This window comes from Puma concolor, chromosome B1 (genome assembly GCF_028749965.1).
Source record: "Puma concolor isolate L17-30 chromosome B1, mPumCon1.1.hap2, whole genome shotgun sequence".
NCBI lineage: Eukaryota > Metazoa > Chordata > Mammalia > Carnivora > Felidae > Puma > Puma concolor.
Window position 1 is genome coordinate 85,414,468 of NC_141670.1, and position 22,615 is coordinate 85,437,082.

Below are 22,615 nucleotides of genomic sequence, written 5' to 3' on the forward strand. Positions count from 1 at the left end.
TATTGTATTTTTCAGTTCTGTCATTTTCATTTGGTTCCTTTTACATATTGTATTTCTTTGCTAAGACTTCATTTTATCCAGTTGTTTTCAAGGGTATGTGTAATTGCTTGGTACATTTTTATGATGGCTGCTTTAAAATCCTTGTCAAATAATTCTAACATCTAAACCATCTCCATTTCAAAGTCTATTTCAGAGACTTTTCTCATCCCAGTTGTGTTTTTCCTGCTTCTTGGTACAATGAGTGATTTTCAGCTGTATTCTGATATTTTAGCTTTATGTTAGGAGACCCTGGTTCCACCTAAACCTTCTATTTTAGCACACAGCCACCCTGTTTGGGTTGAGGCTCTGACTTACACATGTTTGCTGTGGTTCCCATGACGATTTAGCTTTCAGAATCTTTGTGGTGCTAACTTGAAGTGCTCCGTTCACCAGATGCCCCTGGGATGCCCACTGGCCCCTGCTGTGTCACCCAAGGGGTGGAGGACAATTCTCTTGGCCAATTGTCAGTGGGACTCCTCTTTTCCTCCCCCTGCTAGTTCTGCCAGGCCGGCTGGTGTCTCTAGGTGAGAGACGGGGTTCTCTGGCCACAGGACAGAGAGCTCTTCCCTGGGCCAGGCCATCCCCCTTGCAAGTGCCTCCAGGCTGCCAGGTTTCTTTGGTAGGAGAAGGGAGTCTCTGGCCTGTGGTGACAGAGAGCTCTTCATACTGGGCCACTTAGAAATTGAGTTTTAAAGATAATTACGATCCGAAAAGTGTTAAGTAAAAGCACTGAAGGTTTTACCAGGCTCATGAATTTCTACAAAAATATTGCTTCAAGTGAGGTTTCATTAAGACTGACAGCGAAACACAGGGAGAGGCGTACTCCACAGCAATCATACCAGATAGCTTATGGAAAAATGAGTACTCACTTGAATAAGCTTGTCAATTATTTTCAAATCACTTATTACATCCTGCCAGTTTGCCTCTGTGTTAGGAAGACCTGCACTGATACAGCTGAAAGCAAAACCAAAGAGCAAAACATTTTGAATAAGCATAATACTGGCTTGATGAATACATAGGCAAAAGAGCAATCAAGATTTTCTTATTCTGATCAGTGAACAGATAAGTGTTATCCTTGCCTTTGTGCATTCAACAGCTTTGGAGATGAATATAAACGCAGAATATACAGTACAATCCCTTAACACTTTAGATTAATTGAAGGGCTGACCAACTGGGATTGGAGAAAAACCTAATTTGGAAGGATAACTATAAATAACCTGGTGCAATTTATCACAATGGAAAACACACAGCACGTAATGTGTGGTAGTGCTCAGTAAATGTTTTTGAATAAACTGCTGATATTCTTTAAGTAGAAGATCCATCAGACTTTTAAGTCTATTAAATTGGTGCAATTCTATATATATATATATATATATATATATATATATATATATATATACACACACACACATATATACATATATATTTTTTAATTTTTTTTAACATTTATTTATATATATATACACACACATATATATACATATATATATTTTAATTTTTTTAACATTTATTTATTTTTGAGGCAGAGAGACAGAGCATGAACAGGGGAGGGTCAGAGAGAGAGGGAGACACAGAATCTGAAACAGGCTCCAGGCTGTGAGCTGTCAGCACAGAGCCCGATGCGGGGCTCGAAATCACAGACCGTGAGATCATGACCTGAGCCGAAGTTGGACGCTTAACTGACTGAGCCACACAGGCGCCCCTACATATTTTTTAATGTTTATTTATTACTGAGAGAGAAAGACACAGGGCACGAGTGTAGGGAGGGGCAGAGAAAGAGAGACACAGAATCTGAAGCAGGCTCCAGGCGCTGAACTATCAGCACAGAGCCTGACACTGGGCTTAAACTCACAAACCACCAGATCATGACCTGAGCCCAAGTCAGACGTTTAATGGACTGAGCCACCCAGGTGCCCCAGGTGTGATTCTTAAAATAAGCAATAATCACTTTCATGGAATGACTTTGATAGTAAATATTCTTTACTATAGATTCAACATGCACCTTGCACATTGCTCATGCTACGACTACGCTTGCCCTAGCTTCCTTCATAAATATCACAGACATGAGCCAAATCTAGTCTTGAATGATCATATACTTACTCATTTTGGTAACACTGAAATTTAACATCAGGACAAAAGACTCATCATACACTGACCAAGTGACTGTGGAATGATTCTTCAAACTTCAGGAACCAATAGCTGCTCCCTGATGGATCTTGTACAGAAGCAAGATAGCCAATACTAATTTTTCCTGTGAGCAAAGATGCACTACACACATCCACAGCTCCCCACACCAGGAGGGCATCAGTAAGGGAAAGTGAGCTGGGAGTCATACTACATAACTATAGGTTGGGTACTTTGGGCCAACTGTGTACAGAGTGTTAGCTGCATCTAAGAAAGAAGAAGAAAGTTAATAAAGCACAGAAATGTCTGAATGTTTATGAAGAGGAAAAACAAAAGGCCTAAATAAAGAAATGTTTCCAATTGAGGGAGGATAAGGTTCAAAGGACAGGAGACTTCAGTGCCAGGGATAGATAACAAAGTAACACGAATAAGCCCTCAGTATCTATTTTTTATGTTGTGAAAATCATGTAAGATGTGAATAAGGAATGTACTTCCAAGTTTAGGTAAATATTAAGAGATCCAGTTTATTGGAAGGGTATACACTTAGCTGGGATATTAGCAGAATGTAGAAATGTTCAAGTGGGTGTTAACCAAACTTCCTCTGAGTGTTCATAATCTGCCCTCTATTGTTCCCAAATACTTAGAGCCTAAGGATTTAAGCAAACTGGACATAAACCAATTTAACAGAGAATATGCTGAGTAACAATGATCATGGCCATTAACATGATATTTAGGCTGAAAGATAAAATTACCTCAAAATGAAGACAGGAATGCAAGCTTCAGTTAAAAAATGGCTGTTCAGAAGTAAACACAAGTAGCACTGGATGGAAGTACTTCTCAAATATGGTTTCTGAAAAACAGAATCATATGCAAAGCAGTTAAAACATGTTTAGTTAAAAAAATGATATACATTTAAAATGATATTTTATCGGGGCGCCTGGGTGGCGCAGTCGGTTAAGCGTCCGACTTCAGCCAGGTCACGATCTCGCGGTCCGTGAGTTCGAGCCCCGCGTCGGGCTCTGGGCTGATGGCTCAGAGCCTGGAGCCTGTTTCCGATTCTGTGTCTCCCTCTCTCTCTGCCCCTCCCCCGTTCATGCTCTGTCTCTCTCTGTCCCAAAAATAAATAAACGTTGAAAAAAAAAAAATTTAAAATGATATTTTATCATGTTGTAGGTTCCAGGAGGTAAATTGATCAAAACTTCAGAATTAATGCTCTCTATTAGAATTAATGAAGCTAGAATTTATCTTTCTTCCTTTCTCCCTCCTGCCACCTCTGTCTCCTATGTCCAAAATTACTTACTATATATTTTTCCAGATGCATTTCAATGACGATAATTTTAAGAAAATTACCATATTACTAATCTATGTATATACTAACATCACTACTTACTTTGTTTCTATTATCCTTATTCTCCTCATATTTTTTTTCCTTTTTAATAATTCAACATATATTTTTTGTTTGTTTGTTCTTAATTCTCTATGGCATGTTCATTTTTTTTTCTTTGGATGTCATTGAAAATAGTTACAGACCCAACTAAAGATACTCTGTGCCATCCTAACAAGTGATACATAATAATTTTTCTTGGTGATTTAGGGAAATATTCATCTTAGAACTTCTCAGAGTTTTGATATGTTTGCCTGCCTCTTTCACACTGTCAAAGCCTTTACAGTTTCAGAGAGCCCTTGAACCACTAAGAATCTGTTTCATTTAGTCTACACTGAAAGGATGAATAATATTACACTATTCATTGAGTAGATGAAAATTCAAAGAACAAAACAGGGTGAGAAAAGTGAAATGATACATTTGCAATGGCATGAAGAGCCCATCAGGGTGTTAGTAGAGTTCAAATACCTATTCCACTTACTTTCAAAATAAGAATAGTCCACACATGAATAGACCCCTGGGACACAACAAGATCTTTGGAGAATTGTCATATAACTTATCATGAAGTATCTGAGATTCAAGTGATCCTTTTGAAAAGTCCATATACTATCTCTACTAATTTTCCTTACCGAAATTCTCATTACTCAATGCCAGAGTAAATCCTTAAGTGTTGAAGAAGAGCTGGCTATGACAGTGGGATTCCAGCAGCCATCCATCCAGAATACTTCCTACAATACAATCGAGGGTAAGGAATTAAAAACACGGTGGACTAGTGAGGAAAAGGACTAGTGAGGAAAAGGAAGGAAGGGAATTAATATTCACTGAGCACTTACTTTTTCATGGGCACTCATCAGTCACTTAATATATACATCACTTTTAAATTATTTTTTAAGTTTATTTATTTATTTTTGAGAAAGGGACAGAAAGAGTGAGCAGCGTGGGGCACAGAGATAGAGAGGGAGACAGAGAATCCCAAGCAGGCTCTGCACTGTCAGCACAGAGCCCGATGTGGGGCTTGAACTCACAAACTGTGAGACCATGATCTAAGCTGAAACCAAGAGTCGGACCTTTACCCCACTGAGCCACCCAAGTGCCTCTATACACATCACCTTTAATCCTCACAACAATCCTACGGGGTGGGGTTACAGCATTTGGGTAAACTGCCCAGGCCCCAGAGCAAGTCCAAGACCACCAGGATTTGAGACCAGGTCTGTCTGAAGACAAAGCCCAAACACTTTCCACCATAGTATGTTCTTGAATTGGCAAATTCCAAAGTTGCATATTTACTTAGTAACCAGTAGAAGTCACCAAATACCTGGCTTCATATAAACCACTGACTGTTAATTTAATTTACAACAGAAGTATCTACTTCTACAGACATTGAACAGCTGTTTTCAGTCTTTGAAATAAATCACTGTTAATTGAAATGTTATTTGAGAATTTCATAAGTAACAAATTCTATTTTTTCTAATTCAAGGCAATGAAGAATGTGAGGTTTACACAGTCCCATATTCAACTCCATTTTATTAAAGTAAAGATTAAAACTAAGACATATAAAATATAAACAATTATTTTTGCCATCCTTTAAAAATAGTATGTATTTGTTGACCTCTCCACAAAAATCAAAATCTGCTCTGCCCCTGACATAAATATTCATTGCAATTAAGTTTTGTTAACTCAATTAACTAAATTATTTTATTTTTCACATGACTGTTTTATGATATATGATGTATAAATCTTTATTATTTTAATGTTTTATTTATTTTTGACAGAGAGAGTGCACACACACATGCATAAGTGGGGGTGAAGCAGAGAGAAAGAGAGAGACAGAGGATCCAAAGCAGGCTCCGGGCTCTGTGCTGACAGCAGTGAGCCTGACAAGGGGCTTGAACTCATGAACCGTGAGATCATGACCTGAGCCGAAGTCGGACGCTCAACCGACTGAGCCACCCAGGCACCCCCGATGTAAAAATCTTTAAAAGAAAAACTAGTATTTACCTACATGTTAAATAAGACACTATGAGACTACATTCAACAGGAATGCCTCTTTTTCAATAACATATTAAATTGAGTCCTCCTGTTACATATGACCTGAATCGTATGTACGATTTTAATTAAAACAAACTCTCCTTATTCCTCTCAACCAATAATCATTCTCTTTGCCTGTATTATCTCAATGCTTCAAGTTTTTACAAAACTTCACAGTTATCTCATAATTGTCCAAAGCCTCTTAAATTCCTTCCATCTTTTTGAGTTATGGTATCCCAAACTTCACATTGGTCAAATAACAGTATCTATTGACCTGGGACTGAGCGGTACTGAGGGTGACGGAGGTGTTAATAAGGCCTTGGGAAACTACTGCAGTAAGCAATGAGGATTTCACTCCTGGGCTTTTGCGGCAGCGCATCTCCCCACGTGCAGGGTGTCTGACCCTTACCAGTGTGGCAGTGGACTTGCACTGCCCCGCCCAACCACCTCCAACTGGCATAGGTCAAGGAGACTAAGTGCTGTGCTCTGAATGCTCCTACCAAGCATGGTGGAATGCAGCAGAAAACCACATCAAAAGCTTCAAGCAAAATAATGTTAATAGAGACCAATGGAGGGGAAAAGGAAACTTTTACAGCTTTGCCACCAACAAAAGAACTGATGTGGTTTCCTAGGCTAAGAGCAAAAAATCTGGCTTTCAAAGCAGCTTTGGAAGCATTCAACCTGCCATGTACTAGTGCTGTGGACCAGTAATTTTACTAAAATATGTGTGAGTGCAAGCATGCACGTGTGTGGGTCAAAAATCAGTGTGGATCTTAAAAAGTGAAAAGGTAGAATACCCTATTCCTTTCTCTTTAGCCAGGACTCAATGTTAACTATTAATATAATTAATATTAATGACGGTAATATTATAATATGTATTGCTTACCTAGTGCTTTTGGTTTATAACATTATTTCCTATACAGTGCTACATTCAATCCTGGCAATATCTTATAGCAAAAGACATTACTCTTATTTTACAGTGACGAAATTGAGGTTCTGAGAGGTTAAATGACTTGCTTCAGGTAAATGTCATGCATGTGGCCATGAAAATCTACCTCACAATCCAAGTTGGGCAGAAGGAGGAGGGATGCAAGAAACTGAGAAGTGTAAGCCCCTTAATATAGGAAGTAGCTGGGGCACCTGGGTGGCTCAGATGGCTGAGCATCTGACTCTTGGTTTTGGCTCAAGTCATGATCTTCGTGGTTTGTGGGTTCAAGCCCCACATCTGGCTCTGCTCTGGCAGCGCAGAGCCTGCTTGGAATTCTCTCTCTCTCCTCTCTCTCTGCCCCTTCCCTGCTCTCTCTCTCTATCTCAAAATCAACAAACATTTAAAAATATATACATATGTGAATAATAAAAATATATATGTGAATATATATAATAAAAAGCCCTGCTCTCTAACAGCTTAAAAACAGGTCTTTAAAATTTCTTGTGTGAAACAGAATTCAAGTTTTTCCACATCCATTATTCCATGTGATTCTCACAAAACACTTGCTAGAAGTGGCTGAAACCAGGTTAATTACTTTCTGAGAAGGCAAATCTAGGTATGAAATAAATTATCCACTTCCCTTTATGTCATATTTTTGGAGAACTGGGAAAGCAGTGTTTAATCCTGGCGTACTAATGGCATATGATCACGAAATGTCCTCACAATCAGCGTCTTTGGTTTGCCCTTCATTCAACTGGGTGTACGACTCCAGGAAAAAAAGAAAGACTAAATCCCAGCCTACACCCAAGTTGCTCACAAAGTTTGAGCAGGAAATTTTTTTGCGATCTTGTGATTGGGTGTCACTGCAGGGTGGCTGTTGACCTTATGGTGGCACTGCAAAGCTAGCAGGATGTCACTGCCCAGGGGTAAGACATTGGGAAGAGTTGACAAATCAACACAGCTTGGCAGCTCTAAGAGCTCTAATTCCGGAGTGACTTGTGGAAAATAATTGTGCACATCTTGCATTCCATACCAATATTGTAGTCCTTCCCGGTGAGGAAATATAACCTAATGCACTTCCGTTTGGCCTTGTTTTATTCTGTTTCATTATTTACTCGCCTTGTCACACATTTAAAGTAAATTTAAAAAGGCTTAGCACAAAAGAAGAATTATAAGTATTGGTTAATTTGGTAAACACATTAATCTGTTCACTCAAAAAAAAAAAAAAAACTAAAAGTGAGGGCAAACCAACGTTGCGTGCTTCTGGAGAATATAAAGAATGGAAGACAGCATTGCTGCCCCTTATGCATTTAGTAAATATTTACTGAGTACTTACTATGTGCTAGACATTTCTCTATGACCTTGGGATACATCAATCAATGCAGAGGACAGAGAACCTTGATTTTAGGGGGAAAGAGACCATTTGTAACATACATAAACTAGTTAATTATATATTTGATTAGAGAGAGGTAAGTGATATAAGGAAAAGAAAACACAAAGTAAGGCAAGAAGGATGTGGTCGCGATTTTGAATAGGTGATCAGGATAGAGTTCAGCGAGAATAAAATCACATCAGAGATGTAAAGGCAGGAAGGGAATGCACCCTAATACACCCAAGTAAAGAGCATTTGAGGCACCCGGAAGAGCTAGATCAAAGGCACATTGGCACCTGCATGTCTGTGAGTCTGAGGATCAGAAAAGAGGCTGAGGGAGCGAGCAAGGCAGAGCATAGTCTGAGATGGGGTCAGAAAGGTGGACAGGGAGGGGTGGCTCAGACTGTGCCCTTTCAGCCACTCTACACTCTAAGGATCTGAAGTGAGAAGTCACTGCAGCATTTTGGGCAAATAACTGATACCCTCTGAATGACATTTTAAGCAATCTGTCTTGGCCCCTGTGTTAAGGACAGGCAAGGATGGAAGCAGAGGTCCTGAGACTACAGGAATGCAGGTGACACACAGTGGTGGCTGCAGTGTGCGGGGTGGCAGTAGAGACAGGGACATGTAGTTGGAGTCAGGAAACATTTATATGACAGAACCAACAGGATTTCCTGACAGACTGGATGTGGGCCATAAGAGAACAAAATACTCCCAAGTCTTTTGCCCTGAGCCCCTGAGATCTGAAGCTGCCGTAAACTGAAACGAGATGGACTATGGGCTGAACAGATGCTCTGAAAGGAGGGGTCGTATCAGGAGTTTTCATTTTGGACATGTGGAATTTGTGAGAGGCCAAGTGCACAGCCACACAGAAATGTCAAACGGGCCGTTGGATGCAAGAATCTTGAGTTCGGGCAAGTGGTTTGAGCCTGAAATCGATATAGAGCTCATGATGCTGGTGGACTTCACAGAGGGAAAGGTAGAGAAGAGGACCAAACCTGAGCCAAGGTATTTCAATATTAATTAGTTGGGGGGGGGCGCAGAGGGGGAGAAGGGCCAGCAAAGAAAATCTCAAAGGGAAGACCAGTGAAAGGGGGGAGAAAGGAGAGAGTGTGATGTTCTAGAAATCAATGAGAATTATATCCAGGACAAGAAATGACAATCACGTCAAAGGTGCTGAGAGTTCAAAGAAGATACAGATTGAGCCCTGACCAGTGAGCTTGTAACCTGGGGGTCATGGGTGACTCCGACAAGAGTACTCTCAGCAGAGTGATGGAGACAGAAGCCTGCCTGAAACGGACTGAGGAGAAAGTAGGAGGAAAGAATTTATGAAATGCTAAGTACAGGCAACGTTTTGCAGAATACTGCTCCAAAAGGGAGAAACAAAAGATGGTGGTAATAGGTATTAGAAGGTAGAGATGTGCTGAGGGAAAAATCGAGGATGTTAGTGGGAAGAAGGACCATTGCCAGATGACGTTCTTGAAAAGTCAGGCGAGGATGAGAAAGGAATTTCATGCACAAGTGGGGCGGTGGCTAGGTCACCTGTTGTCATGGAAGGAAGGCTGAGGGTCAAGGTGGTGCAATAGCTAGGTGGTAGATAACTGTGTTGGTATATGTCCTCCACTACTGCTTCAATATTCTCAATGAATCAGGATAAAAAGTCATTAGCAGACAGTGAGGACAGGGAAAGTGTTGGGTTGAGGACAGAGGAAAATATATGACAGAGGAGAATGACGAATGTAAGTACGGTATGAGAGCCATGCCTATTGGAAGGAAGTCCATGGCCATGAATGGTCAGAGAGTAAGATTCATCAGCATGTGCGTGTTTTCTGCAGCCACATTAAACTGCAAGGATCAGGCAGGCCTGCCGTAGGTGGAGAACTGGATTTGATCACGGTAATGTATGCCAGCAAGCACAAACAAGAGAGAGGCAAGGAACTTGAGGTTATGTGAGAAAGTACAATGGAGATATGGCCAGAAAATCTAAGTTTTTGTTTTTACTGTAAGACTTCATGGAGGAAGTGTTCCTGGAATCATACCTTAAAGAATGATTAGATTTTAGGGGCAGCTGGGTGGCTCAGTCGGTTGAGTGTCCGACTTCAGCTCAGGTCATGATCTCACAGTCATGAGATGAAGTCCTGCATCAGGCTCTGCACTGGGCATGGACCCTGCTTAAGACTCTCTCCATCTCCCCCTGTCCATCCCCTGCACATGCTCTCCCTCTCTCTCTCTCAAAAAAAAGGACCTAATAAACATTAAACTCTAAATTAGCACTGTCCAACAGAACTATAATGCAAGTTACACATGTACTTTAAAATTCTCTAGAAACCACATTAAAAAAGTAAAAAAAAAAAAAGTGGAATTTTAATTATATGTTTTATTTTATTTACCCCACTATATTAAAAATATAAACATTTCAATATGTAAACAACATAAAAATAATGAGATATTTTATATAAGGTTTCATACTAAGTCTTTGACTCCAGTTCTACACTTACGACATGTCTCAATTCAGACTGGCCACATTTCTAGTACTATCCATAGCTACATGTGGCTAGTGCTGCCATATTGACAGTGCAGCTCTATACTATTCATATCTTCTCACATGTCCTAATTTTTATGAAGTCACATATATTTTGCATGCACTTTGAACCAGTGTATTCAAACTCTCTAGCATTATTTTCCCCTGAATACTGTAGATATACATGTCACGTGTATTTAGACGTTGCATGCATTACGTATACTTAAATATGTAGGGGCTCCTGGGTGGCTCAGTCGGTTAAGTGTCCGACTTCAGCTCGGGTCATGATCTCGTGGTCCGTGAGTTCGAGCCCCGCATCGGGCTCTGTGCAGACCGCTCAGAGTCTGGAGCCTGTTTCAGATTCTGTGTCTCCCTCTCTCTCTGACCCTCTCCCATTTATGCTCTGTCTCTCTCTGTCTCAAAAATAAATAAATGTTAAAAAAAAAATTAAAAAAAAAAAAAGAATGATTAGATTTTAGATGTGAGTAAAGACAGAGAGACAACATTCTAGGTTAGGTAGAGGAAAGGGCCTGAACAAGGACATACTCACACAAGTGTAGTGTGTATTCAGAGGAAAATGTGTCATTTGATAATAGTGTGAAAGCAGTGATAAGGAAGAATGGACAAAACTGTTGTGAGTATATTTATATGCAGGGATTGCCAAACATGTTCTCTAAAGGGACATATGTCAGCCTTTGTCTTACATTCTCAGTCACAACTACTTAAGCCTGCTATGATAGTGGGAAAACAGCCATAGATGATGTATGAATGAATGCATTCAGAACAGACAGTTGGTGAATTTGGCCCACAGGCTATCGTTTACAGACCTCTGACTCCTGGGGATCTCTTAATCAGTCCCAATTGGAATACAGCTGAGAAAGCAGTATGTTTAAACGTCTCAAATTGTCCTACCATTAACGGTACCAGCATTTTTTTCAGTAATTGCTTTTTAGCTGTTTTCAATAGACACTAATATGAAACTTTCAAATATGAAATTACATTAAACACAATCTATGTTCAATATTAAAGCTTTAAAAAACACCCAATTTGGACTATGTTACTGTGGGTTCCTTTTTTTTTTTTTTGAGAGTGAGAGAGCGAGGGAAAGGGGCAAAGGGACAGAAGGAGTCTTAAGCAGGCTCCATACTCAGCACAGAGCCCAATGCAGGGCTCGATGCCACAACCCTGGGATCATGATCTGAGCCAAAATCAAGAGTCAGACGCTCAACTGATGGGGCACCTAGGTGGCTCAGTTAGTTAAGTGGCCGACTCTTGATTTCGGCTCAGGTCATAATCTCACAGTTCCTGAGATCAAGCCCTGCGTTGGGCTTTGTGCTTAAAGCGTGGAGCCTGCTTCAGATCCTCTGTCTCCCTCTTTCTGCCCCTACCCCACTCAAGCTCTTGCTCCCTACCCCCCTCTCTCAAAAATAAATACAATTTAAAAAAATTATTTTTTAAAGTCAGACACCCAACTGAAGGAGCCACCTGGGTGCCCCACATAAGGTCACTACTTTCACTTTTAAAAATTAATTCATATAAGATCTGAAGTTGGTATTTAATTCTCTCATAAGGCCACACATCATGTTAACAGAGCCTGTAAATCTCACAATTTATCAAAATAACAAAATAAATGATTAAGATGTTTCTTCTTTTAAAAATACTATTTCATATAAGGTTTACAAAATACATATTTTCAATATATATTTTCAATTAAACAATGGTTAAGTTTTTGGGAATACTTAAGACAAGACAAATTGCTTAATTATAGTGAAAAGCTTCTAAAGCAAATCACAACCATTTACATGCCTATACTGCCAAGGACAAAGGCAGTGATAAAATCTGGACACCTTAGTTACCATGACTACTCAAAAAACATTAATTAAATAGATGGTATAAAAAATGAATATAGAAACACTTCAGGTAGTTTATCATCTAACAAAGACGATGGTACGTAAATGTAGCTGGACGGCATATACTCTCATACCACTCTATGATCATAGTTCCATGTAGCAATATGTTCATGTGCTTTTTTTTGATTATTTGGTGCAAATGTTCTTGAAAAATGTGTTGTGTAAGTGTTTTTGAAAAATGGTAGCTAGTATAGTTCTCTAGGGCAGGTATAATGGACAGCTTGCCCAGAATAGCACAGCTATAATATTTAACCTACTGTCTAGGAATAGGTAATGAGATCTGTTCCTCTACCCCACTTTCCAAAAGTACTGCATTCAGAACGCTTGGGAAAGGTGAAGAAATTCTCCCAAACCAGAGCACAAAAGGAAAAATATGGAAACTATGAGATAGATCTAGAAATTCCAACATAGTACTGAAGCAGAACTCCAGAAAGAGCAAAGAGAATAGAGAGCAAGAATTAATTACAAAATGATTTTTACAAATTCTACAGAGTTGGAAAAGGACACTAGCTTTTACATTGAAGGGACATAAAAAGCATAGATAAAAAAATGTGGTATTTTTAATTTAAACTCTCTAATTCCAGGATAAAGAAAACCACGCTAATAGTATTCATGGAGCAAAACCAAGCTACTTTAAACACAAGAATCAGAATGAATCTGATTAAATCTGGTACTTAAAAGACAATAGAACTAACCTTCAAACTTTAATGGAAAATGGACTTGAACCTAAGAAGGTATTAAAGAAAGAGGGAAAAAAATACTGTTTCATAACAGTATCTTAGAAAATGTAAGATCCACAGAATGTGAAAAAATAGTGTGAAAATGTATTTTGGGAAAATAAAAATGTCCAAAAAATAGAAAAAGATGTGGGATGTAAAAATAGGAAGCATAAAACAAATAACATTTATATTTGGGTCTAAATAATGGCACCATTCTTCTGAAGTATGTGGTTTTTTACCTACTTTATTCATTCATTTATTTTGCAAAAATGTGAGATCCTTGGGGCACCTGGGTGGCTCAGTCAGTTAAGCTTCCGACTTCAGCTCAGGTCATGATCTCATGATTATTGGATTCAGGCCGTGCTGGGCTCTGTGCTGACAGCTCAGAGCCTGGAGGCTGCTTCAGATTCTGTGTCTCCCTCTCTTTCTGCCCCTCCCCTGCTTGTGCTCTTTCTCTCTCTCTCAAAAATAAATATTAAAAAAAGTAAAAATAAAAATAAAATTTGAGATCTTTGTGGTTAAAAACCCTATTTATCTTGTCCATTACGTACCTCCAACACATAAAAGCACACTAGGTACATAATAAGCACATATTCTATGTTTGTTGGATTTGATTTTTCATGTGTTTGCAATTACATTGTTCTTGTCCTCACAACCCTCAACCTCTTCACTGCACTTGCTTCTCCATCCAGATGTCCCAGTTAGTCACTGTAATAGTATGCTACATGGCATCCTAAATTCCCTCCACGTTTCATCTTTCTGCTATTTTTATTTTGCTAATTTCAAATTACAAGCTACAAAGCACTGCTGGAAAAAATGCACCATTATAACTTCTTGAGAACTTCTGCTGGGCCTTTTCTACATCTAGCCAATAATCTCTCGCTCTCCCTGACATTCTCCACCACTTTTAAAACCCACTTTATTGAGGTATAATTTCAACATAATAAAAAACACCTATTTTAGGTATACAGTATGCAGGATTTTAACAATTGTATACATCTTAAAATCACCATGGCAACCCTAAAACACATAGATAGAAAGCATATACATATAATCACAAAAATTGCCTTCAAGCCCCTTTACAGTCACTCTATTCCCAACCCCAATACCAGGTAACTACTGACCTAATATGTACTTTCCCAAATAGTGATGCGGAAGGAAAAGTACAGATAATCTCTGTGGGAAAAGAAGAGGAAGTAAACACATGCTAGGATCATTATTTACTTACAGAACATAAAACACATTCATGGTGAGTAACTGCAAAACAATCAAGATAAAAGCTTACTACAGAAAAAAAAAACCTAAATATATATTATCATTATAATTTCCAAACCCCACCCCTCCCCCCAAAAAAAGGAAAATAAGGCAATGAAAACTTGAGGAATCTAACAGAAGACAGCGGAGGCAGAAAAGGAAAGAAAAATAGAGGAAGTATAGTAAAAAATACAGAGTAAAGTGGCAGTAGTAAGTCTAAATATACAAGCGTATCCCTCCACACATGCAATGTGATAAAATTGTGATATGTGATAAAAACTACACCTGCTTCCTGAAAGAACAGACACTGAGACTGAGTTTAAAAAGTAGAGAGACAGAAAGACAGATGAATGTTAAAATATGCTATTTATAACAAAAGGAACAAAAATAAAATGGCACAAAAAGCTTGAAAATGAAAGAACAAAAAATGATATGCTTAAGCCAATATGATTATAGTAATAATAAATTATGGAAAAATTAGAATTCAAGTGGCAAGTACTAAGCAACACAAAGGCTGATACACATGGATAGAAGTTATAATCTTCAAAATATATAATAATCATGAACCTTTATGCACCTAATAACATGGTTATAAATTGTATAAAGGAAAAACTAATAGAAAAACAAGGGGTTATTATAGATTTTAGAACATTTTTCAGAAATTTAAATATGAAAATGAGTAGGCCTATGGTCTGTGGTGTGCAAGTAAGCTGGTTCTTTAAAACAAACAAACAAACAAACAAACAAACAAAACACTGATATGTAGCATTTGCCAATTTCTGATGTGGAAAATACCCAATCATTCTGATTTCAACCCACCAATGGTTTAACAACTAGTTCATTAAATGCCTGACTAGCCGCTCACTTTCACAAGCCAATTAGAACTGTTTTCAGCAAACCATTGCCTATGGTAAAATTTAAAAGCAGAATGAATAATGTTTCATGTAGTACATATGTCTTTTAGATTAAATAGATATAGATAGATGAAAACATTCTATCCTACAGAATAGCACATAAAATACTCATAAAAGTTGTCCATGACCTAGATCTAAAATGTCCATGTGTCAGACCTAAAACAAAGCCTCAAAAATTATAAAAATCTGAAAGCATAGATGCCACATTATATGATCACAAACCAATAAACGTTGGATTACTGAATGGAATCATATTGAATTACAATAATATTAGTAACTTTGAATTAAAATCAATAATAAAAGAAAAGAAAAATTCTAAAATCTGCCCACTAAAAAATGTAAAATGATACTTTTAAATAATGCTAGTATAAAAGATAAAGTCAATATGAAAAGTACACTTCATTAAAAAAAACTGGGGGCGCCAAAATCTGATACCAATACTAAATAATAGTATCTCAAAAAAGAAAATTATATGGCAATCTCTTGTGAACACAGACGCAATTTTCCAAAATAAAAAATTAGCCAGGGGCGCCTGGGTGGCGCAGTCGGTTAAGCGTCCGACTTCAGCCAGGTCACGATCTCGCGGTCCGTGAGTTCGAGCCCCGCGTCAGGCTCTGGGCTGATGGTTCGGAGCCTGGAGCCTGTTTCCGATTCTGTGTCTCCCTCTCTCTCTGCCCCTCCCCCGTTCATGCTCTGTCTCTCTCTGTCCCAAAAATAAATAAAAACGTTGAAAAAAAAATTTTTTTAAAAATAAAAAAAAATAAAAATAAAAAAAAAAAAATTAGCCAATTCAGGGGTGCCTGGGTGGCTCTGTCAGTTAAGTGTCTGACTGTTGACCTCAGTTCAGGTCTTGATCTCAGTCGTGAGTTCAAGCCTCTCATTGGGCTCCATGATGGGCATGAAGCCTACTTAAAAAAAAAAAAAAAAATTAACAAATTCATCAAGCAGTGTTTTAACAGAGTACAATTAAACGACTAAGTAGATTTCATTTTTGAATTGAAAGGATGATTAACATCGGGAAGTTTATCAGTGTACTTGCTATATTAAGACATTAAAGGAGAAAAGTCATGTGGTTGCCTTCATAGACAGGACAAAACTCAGCATAAATTCCTAAAATAAAAAATGTCAAAATATTCTCCAACTGATAAAGACTATTTAATACAAACCCGCAGGATTCCTATCTGGGGCCATTTTCACTATAGGTACAGAACAAGGAGGCACACAATCAGGGCTGCTAGTCAACACTGATACATGATCACAGCTACGTGGGTTCAAATGCTGGCTCTCTCACTTACTATCTGGGTGACCCTAAGACATGTATATACCTTGGTTATTTTTCTTTCTAAGTCAGTAAAATGGAAGATGAGCTCAGAACATACCTCCTATGATTACTGTGAGGATGAATGCTTTACATGTAAAGCACTTTAGACACTGCATGAAACAGGAAAGAGTTGTAACAATATTTATTAACATTACCTTGGCAATTCATCAAGAACCTTTGAGAAAATATGGCAAGCATCATTATTGCAAATTACAAATTTAAAAAGTAAATTACAAATAAAGAAAGTAAAACTCAGAAGTTGAGTAATTTGCCCAACATCACACATGCTAAGAAGGAAGTTTCAGAGTTTAGTCTTGTCTCCTTCATTCACTTGTACATTTATCAAATATTTACTGAGCTCCTACTATGTGTCAGTAAGTAATTCTTCCTCTAAGGACACAGCACGGAAAAAGGAAAAAAAAAAAACAGAAAATGTGTAATTCTAAAGTTTGACTACAATGTCCTCAATTACTATAGAGAACAATAAATGCAGCATGTGTGAAATTAATCTCTGTTTTGTACAGGAAGGCAAGAAAGACCTCACCAATAAGATGGCATTGCATTTAAAGAAAGAGGGTTAGCAAACAGTATCTGAGGAAATAGCTTTCCAGGAAGAGGCAACAAGAAATGCAAAGACCTTGTGGGAGAAGTGTGTTAGAAACAGCAAGGAGGCTAACTGAGCCAGAAATTCAACAGGTAAGGTCAGGGTTAGGTAAGGGAGAGTGGCAGGAAGTATATCATCAGGTAAGGACTTGGGTTTAACTGGAAAACTTGTGTGAAGCATCTTGAGCACTGGAAGGATGTGAATTGGCTTAGACTTTAAAGGCCGCACTCTGGTTGCCATATTGAGAAAGACTGTGTGGGCAAGCCTGGGCACAGGGAGACAATTGTAGCACAGGGTTGCTACAATAATCCACAATAATAGTAATAGAGATGCAGAGAGGTATATGTCCTGATGAACTGGATGTTAGGTATGAAAGAAAGAGAAGTGTCAAGGATGACTCCGAAGGCTTTGACCAGAAATGGCAAGAAGAGTATTACCATTTATTAAAACAAAGGAAGCTGTGAAAGGAACAGGTCAGAGAAAAGAGGAGTTCGGTTTTAAAAAGATTAAGTTTCATGGTTATTAGGTAGTCAACTTTATCAAGACATTGGGAGAAGCTTGAGTTCAGCCCGAGATCCCAGAAAGAATTATGGGAATATTGATAATATACCAAATAAGCAATGAATCGGTGAGTGCAAAGGAAACCAGAGGCCTATTGGTCTTTACGATTCAGTTCTTGTACAGCAGACATTTACTGGGTATCCCCTATGTGCCCGGCACTAGGGTTCTAAAGGAGAATAAGCAGAGTCCTTGTTCTTCAAGAAGTTACAAAAACACACATATACTTTCATTATGATATCATAAATACTAAGACAGTTTCGGTATCCAGATTTTTAGGTTGAGAGAAATCCTAGAGGAGATGACAAAAATAGATTCCCTGAGAGAATAAATAAAGTTAGCCAATCCAAGGAAGAAGAGAAGGACTAACCAGGTAGAGGGGAAATAATGGGCGAAGGCACAGAGGCAGGAAACAATAGGAAGCATGCAGGTAAACCCCAACACTGTGAATTTCCTGGCATATCAAGTTAGAGAAAAGGAATGGTAGTGGTACAGTAAATGATAAACGGGAGCCCTGCCTGACAGGAGAATTTGCTGTTCACTGTGTTCATGAGTGCTGTGGCATGATTAGATCTGCATCGGATATAGATCATCTTGACCACTGGGCAGAGGGTGTACATAAAGGAAGCAAGACTGAAGGCAGGAAAATTAGTCAATTATTATTACGGTAGTCAACATAAGGACTAAACTGAGGAAGAAGTAATAGGAATTGAAAAGTAATAATAATATTAGTTATCATAGTAATACTTCCCTGCAAAATTGGCAGGTCCTGTTGGCTGTCCTAGAACGTACGCTGAGGTGGGGAGGAAGAGTCTAGGATGACTAATGGCTTGTATGCTTTGATGGTAGGGTAGTGGGATCACTAACTGAGATTGGACCCAGGCTGGGCTCATTTGAAGGGAAGATGGTTCACTCAGTGTTGGAAATGTCAAGTTGGGAAGGCTGGTGGGACACCAAAGAAAATGTTCAGGCACACAGATGAATATGCAAATCAAAGCTGAAGAGATGGCAGGGCTGGAGACAGAAGGCATTGGCTTAAAACCGTGAGTTCGGAGGAGAGCAAGCTAGGGGAACATGTAAAGAGAAAACTACGGTGAGAAAAGAGAGAACAAACATCTTTAACCTTTCTTTAGATAATGGCTTCAGTGAAAGGCTCCTAATTGCTTCAGGTTATTGGTCACAGCTAACGTGATCACACAGCAAGCAATTATAGCACTCTCATGGACTCTGATGGCGCATTTCCTTGATTGTAAGAAGCACGTTTTTTCAATGTGAACATTTCTGAAATAGGGTCACGTCTTATAAATGATCTCTATCGTCATCTTCAGAAAAGCTGCTCTTAAAAAGATTGTGCTTAAAAAAAATGACGATGTTTCACCACCGGTGCACTGGAAAAAGGGACTATGAGGGATTTATGTGCAGGACGTATATTGAGAAGTGCCTTTAGGATCAGTATCCGTGAGGGAAGAGAAAAAAGCTCAATCGGGCAGAGGGAGAAGTAAGGCCATCACCACCTGGGCTTTGTGGAGCTCTAAAGCTGGGATAGCTCTCAGGAGTTGCACCAAGTTGGGGAAAGGAGGGCATTTATAACACTCCCTCCCAAGAAACACTGGATGCAGGCTGCCCCAGGCGAGTGGGTGTGACCTTGGACAAGGACAGTCTTTCCCAGAGAAAACTGTCCCCTGAGACTCTAGCAAGCAGTACTCCCAGCAGCTAGCATAACAAACTCTTCGTTCCTTAAGATGAGTATGCCCACAGCACAGCATCCAATACTAATGATTATTTAGGAATGAAGGAAATACAGCATTTTTATCTCAGCATGATGTGATCTTACTATGATCATGAAGTATTAAACACAAATTTTCTCTGGCACAACCCATTTCAAAATCAATTTTAGTAAAAATATAGGTCATCTGAAATCCTACCCTGTTTGGGATAAAGTAGAAAAAAAGAGCATTATTTCTTTAAAAAAATTATGTAAGATCAAAAAAGACATCCACTGCAAAATTCCTAGGGATTTCTTCAAAAATATTTGGCAATGAAAGAGTAAAATAATCATGGTAAGTGCTAACCTACTGAGCACTTAGAATGAGAGGCAGATTTACCACGAACTCAGTGGTGCTCCCATACCTCTGTCTTGCATTGCCAATGGTGAGGAAGCAACAGTCCTAGCCCTGTAGTGGGACCCCCGCTTTTGGTCACCTTCTACCTCCTAGAAGTCATACTGGGTTTGTAAGCAGCTACTACCTGCCGACAGGCTGCCGGAACTTCCTTCAATCCGTTTGGACTCTAATGATAATCTAGCCCCATTGGACCTCATGAAGAATCTGGACCTTATCTGTGACTCTAAGGATGTGAATGCAATGCATCAGGGCCACTATGGGTCCCAGGTTCTCAGCCACTTTATATGCCTTGCCCCCATCTCTCATAGCAAGACCTCATCCACAGGGTAGGGATGGGGAGCCAAGAGGGAACAGTAAGGACCTGGCCAAGCTGTGGAGGCACCGCCTGTCTGAGATCATGTCAAGTGAAACCCAAAAGCTGGATTTCTCCACAGTTTCCCTCCAAACAAGAAGGACCGCCTGAGCATGACACTGTGGAAACAGAAATGCAGTGTTTCTAGTAATGCATTATCAAGGTAAATGAATACTTCCTAAACCATCAATAATAAGAAACAAATTTCTACCCACACTGCTATAGACAAAAATAAATTTTCTATTTGCTTTATAAAAAAATATTAAAAATCATTATCATATAAAAGAGGAAATCTGAGTGTATGCAGACAAAAATTTGTAGGAAATAAAGTATATAAAGATGAGTTAGGGGGGTGTGTGGGTGGCTCAGTCGGTTAAGCTTCCAACTTCTGCTCAGGTCATGATCTCACTGTTTGTGGGTTGAAGCCCCGCATCAGGCTTTGTGATGACAGCTTGAAGCCTGGAGCCTGTTTCAGATTCTTTGTCTCCATATCTCTCTTTCTCTCTCTCTCTGCCCCTCCCCCACTTATGCTCTCTCTTCTCTCAAAAATAAACATTAAATTTGTTTTTGAGCTCACGTTCTTTAAATTCTATGCTATACTGAAATAATCCATTTATAGATCCTTTTGATGCACTTTGATATGTAGCCTTTCATTTATCATTCAACATTTACTAAGCCCCTTTTTTGGTTAAGGGAATGTGCCAGGTGCTGGAGAGTATCAGGCAGATATTATATAGTTCCTACCCCCCACAAACCATAAAGACTAATAAGGAGACCCAAAATGCTGCAACAGAAAGCACAATAAAATACACAGGTTTTAAAAAGTGCTACAAATAAATAAAGGAGAAATAGTGAATTAAACATTCTCATCTGCCAGGTGAAAGAGAGTGAGCAATGGTGTATGAACATAGGATACGTTTTCCTTTCATTCATGGAACATTGGGGAGCTAATGTGACAATATTTTAGAATTTCAACTCAAGATAGTGGATATATTTGGGTAACAAATTTTTAAAGTTTCATTTTAGGACTAATTAACACATATTTTCTGAGTACCTATGATGTGACTGGCATTCTGATAGGTATTTGGTGATCACATTGGGAAAAAAATTTATATCTGGAAACAGTAACAGAGCTCCTATAATCTACCCTCTTTTGTAATGAGGAAGCTGAGGCCAGAAAGATATGTGGCATATATTACAAGAGTCGTCTTTTTCAGGAAGGCTTTCCCTAAATGATCACAATCAGCTACCATTTTACTTTTTTCTAAACTCAGCACACTTTTATGGCTCTTGTCCTTTAGTTGGGTACTTGTTTTTTATATATGGAGATCATGAGCTTTTTAACTCTTTTTTAAATGATCAATGGTACCTTTAGATACATAGCATCTAAAGCTATACGCTTTTTCCTCAGAAAAATGCACATAAGTACATATCCAAAAACTTAAATAAAATCATCTTAATATTACAAATTCAATCCTCCAGAGGTCTCAGGATCCCAGATTAATAATCTTTCTTCTGGATTGCTGGCTTCATAAAATGATTTTTTTCTTATCTATGCCCATAATACATGCATAAAATACATTTATCTGTGTATCTCCCATAGTGCTTAAAGTTGCAATCAATGTGATAGAAGCTTAATAAATTTCCACCAATTTGAATTATCCAAGAACTAAATTGTAGCCAACTGAAGACACAGAACCAGCCTCAACTGCCTGCCTGGTCATGTCTTACACTATTTCATGATTTCTCTTAAAAACAAAAAACACCTAATCATTGCCATTGTGGGCTCAGTTTTACAATGGAGGGAAAATAAATGTCCAAGTACAAACTCGGTATAACCACTTAGATATGACGGTACACGGAATAACAATTCATGTTTAGGAAAGGGCAGCACCTCTAACACAGAAAGTACTCAGTAAATATTTGGAGAGTGACTGTGAACCCATAAATAAATAAATAAGAAATAAGAATGAATAAATGCTGCTGCAAATGGAGAAAGCTTTGGGATGTAGTGGCAATTGTGGTTACTATTGAAGAGTGACCTGTGACGAGCACCAGATGTTATCTGGAAGTGTTGACTCACTATATTGTACAGCTGACTAATATTACACTATTAGTATGTTAACTAACTGGAATTTAAATAAAACTAAAATAAATAAATAAATAAGTGAATAGAATTTGAATAAGAAGGAGGCTAGCCCAGCTAATACTGATCCAGCATAAATAATAACACCTGAGTATGAGAAAACCTAAGAGGTTCCATTGAAAAAAAAGGTATCAAAGAAAGTCAAAGGAAATTGTAGAGAAGCAAAATTTGTCATCCCAGGACATGTCTCTTTGGCATGTAGATTATTCTAAGCTGATTATTTTTAAGAAACAGAAGGTTCCAGAAAAATCTTTGGCCTTCCCCCAACTGCCTAAAAGAATTTAGAGGACCCACCCTGGGAAGGGAGCTACCACCAGA

General features: G+C 38.6%; 1 protein-coding gene across 2 annotated transcripts in view; it reads right to left on the reverse strand.

Annotated features, from left to right (window-relative positions):
- Positions 1-22,615, reverse strand: part of IL15 (interleukin 15) — an 81,603-nt gene that overhangs the window by 11,125 nt on the left and 47,863 nt on the right. For both annotated transcript variants that reach the window (XM_025921897.2, XM_086704176.1), the window contains exons 2-4: positions 4,177-4,275; positions 2,916-3,013; positions 909-993 (exon numbers count right to left, since the gene is read on the reverse strand). In XM_025921897.2, coding sequence (XP_025777682.1) covers positions 909-993; positions 2,916-3,013; positions 4,177-4,188 — 195 coding nt within the window. In that variant the 5' untranslated portion in view covers positions 4,189-4,275. The remainder of the gene's footprint in view (positions 1-908; positions 994-2,915; positions 3,014-4,176; positions 4,276-22,615) is intronic.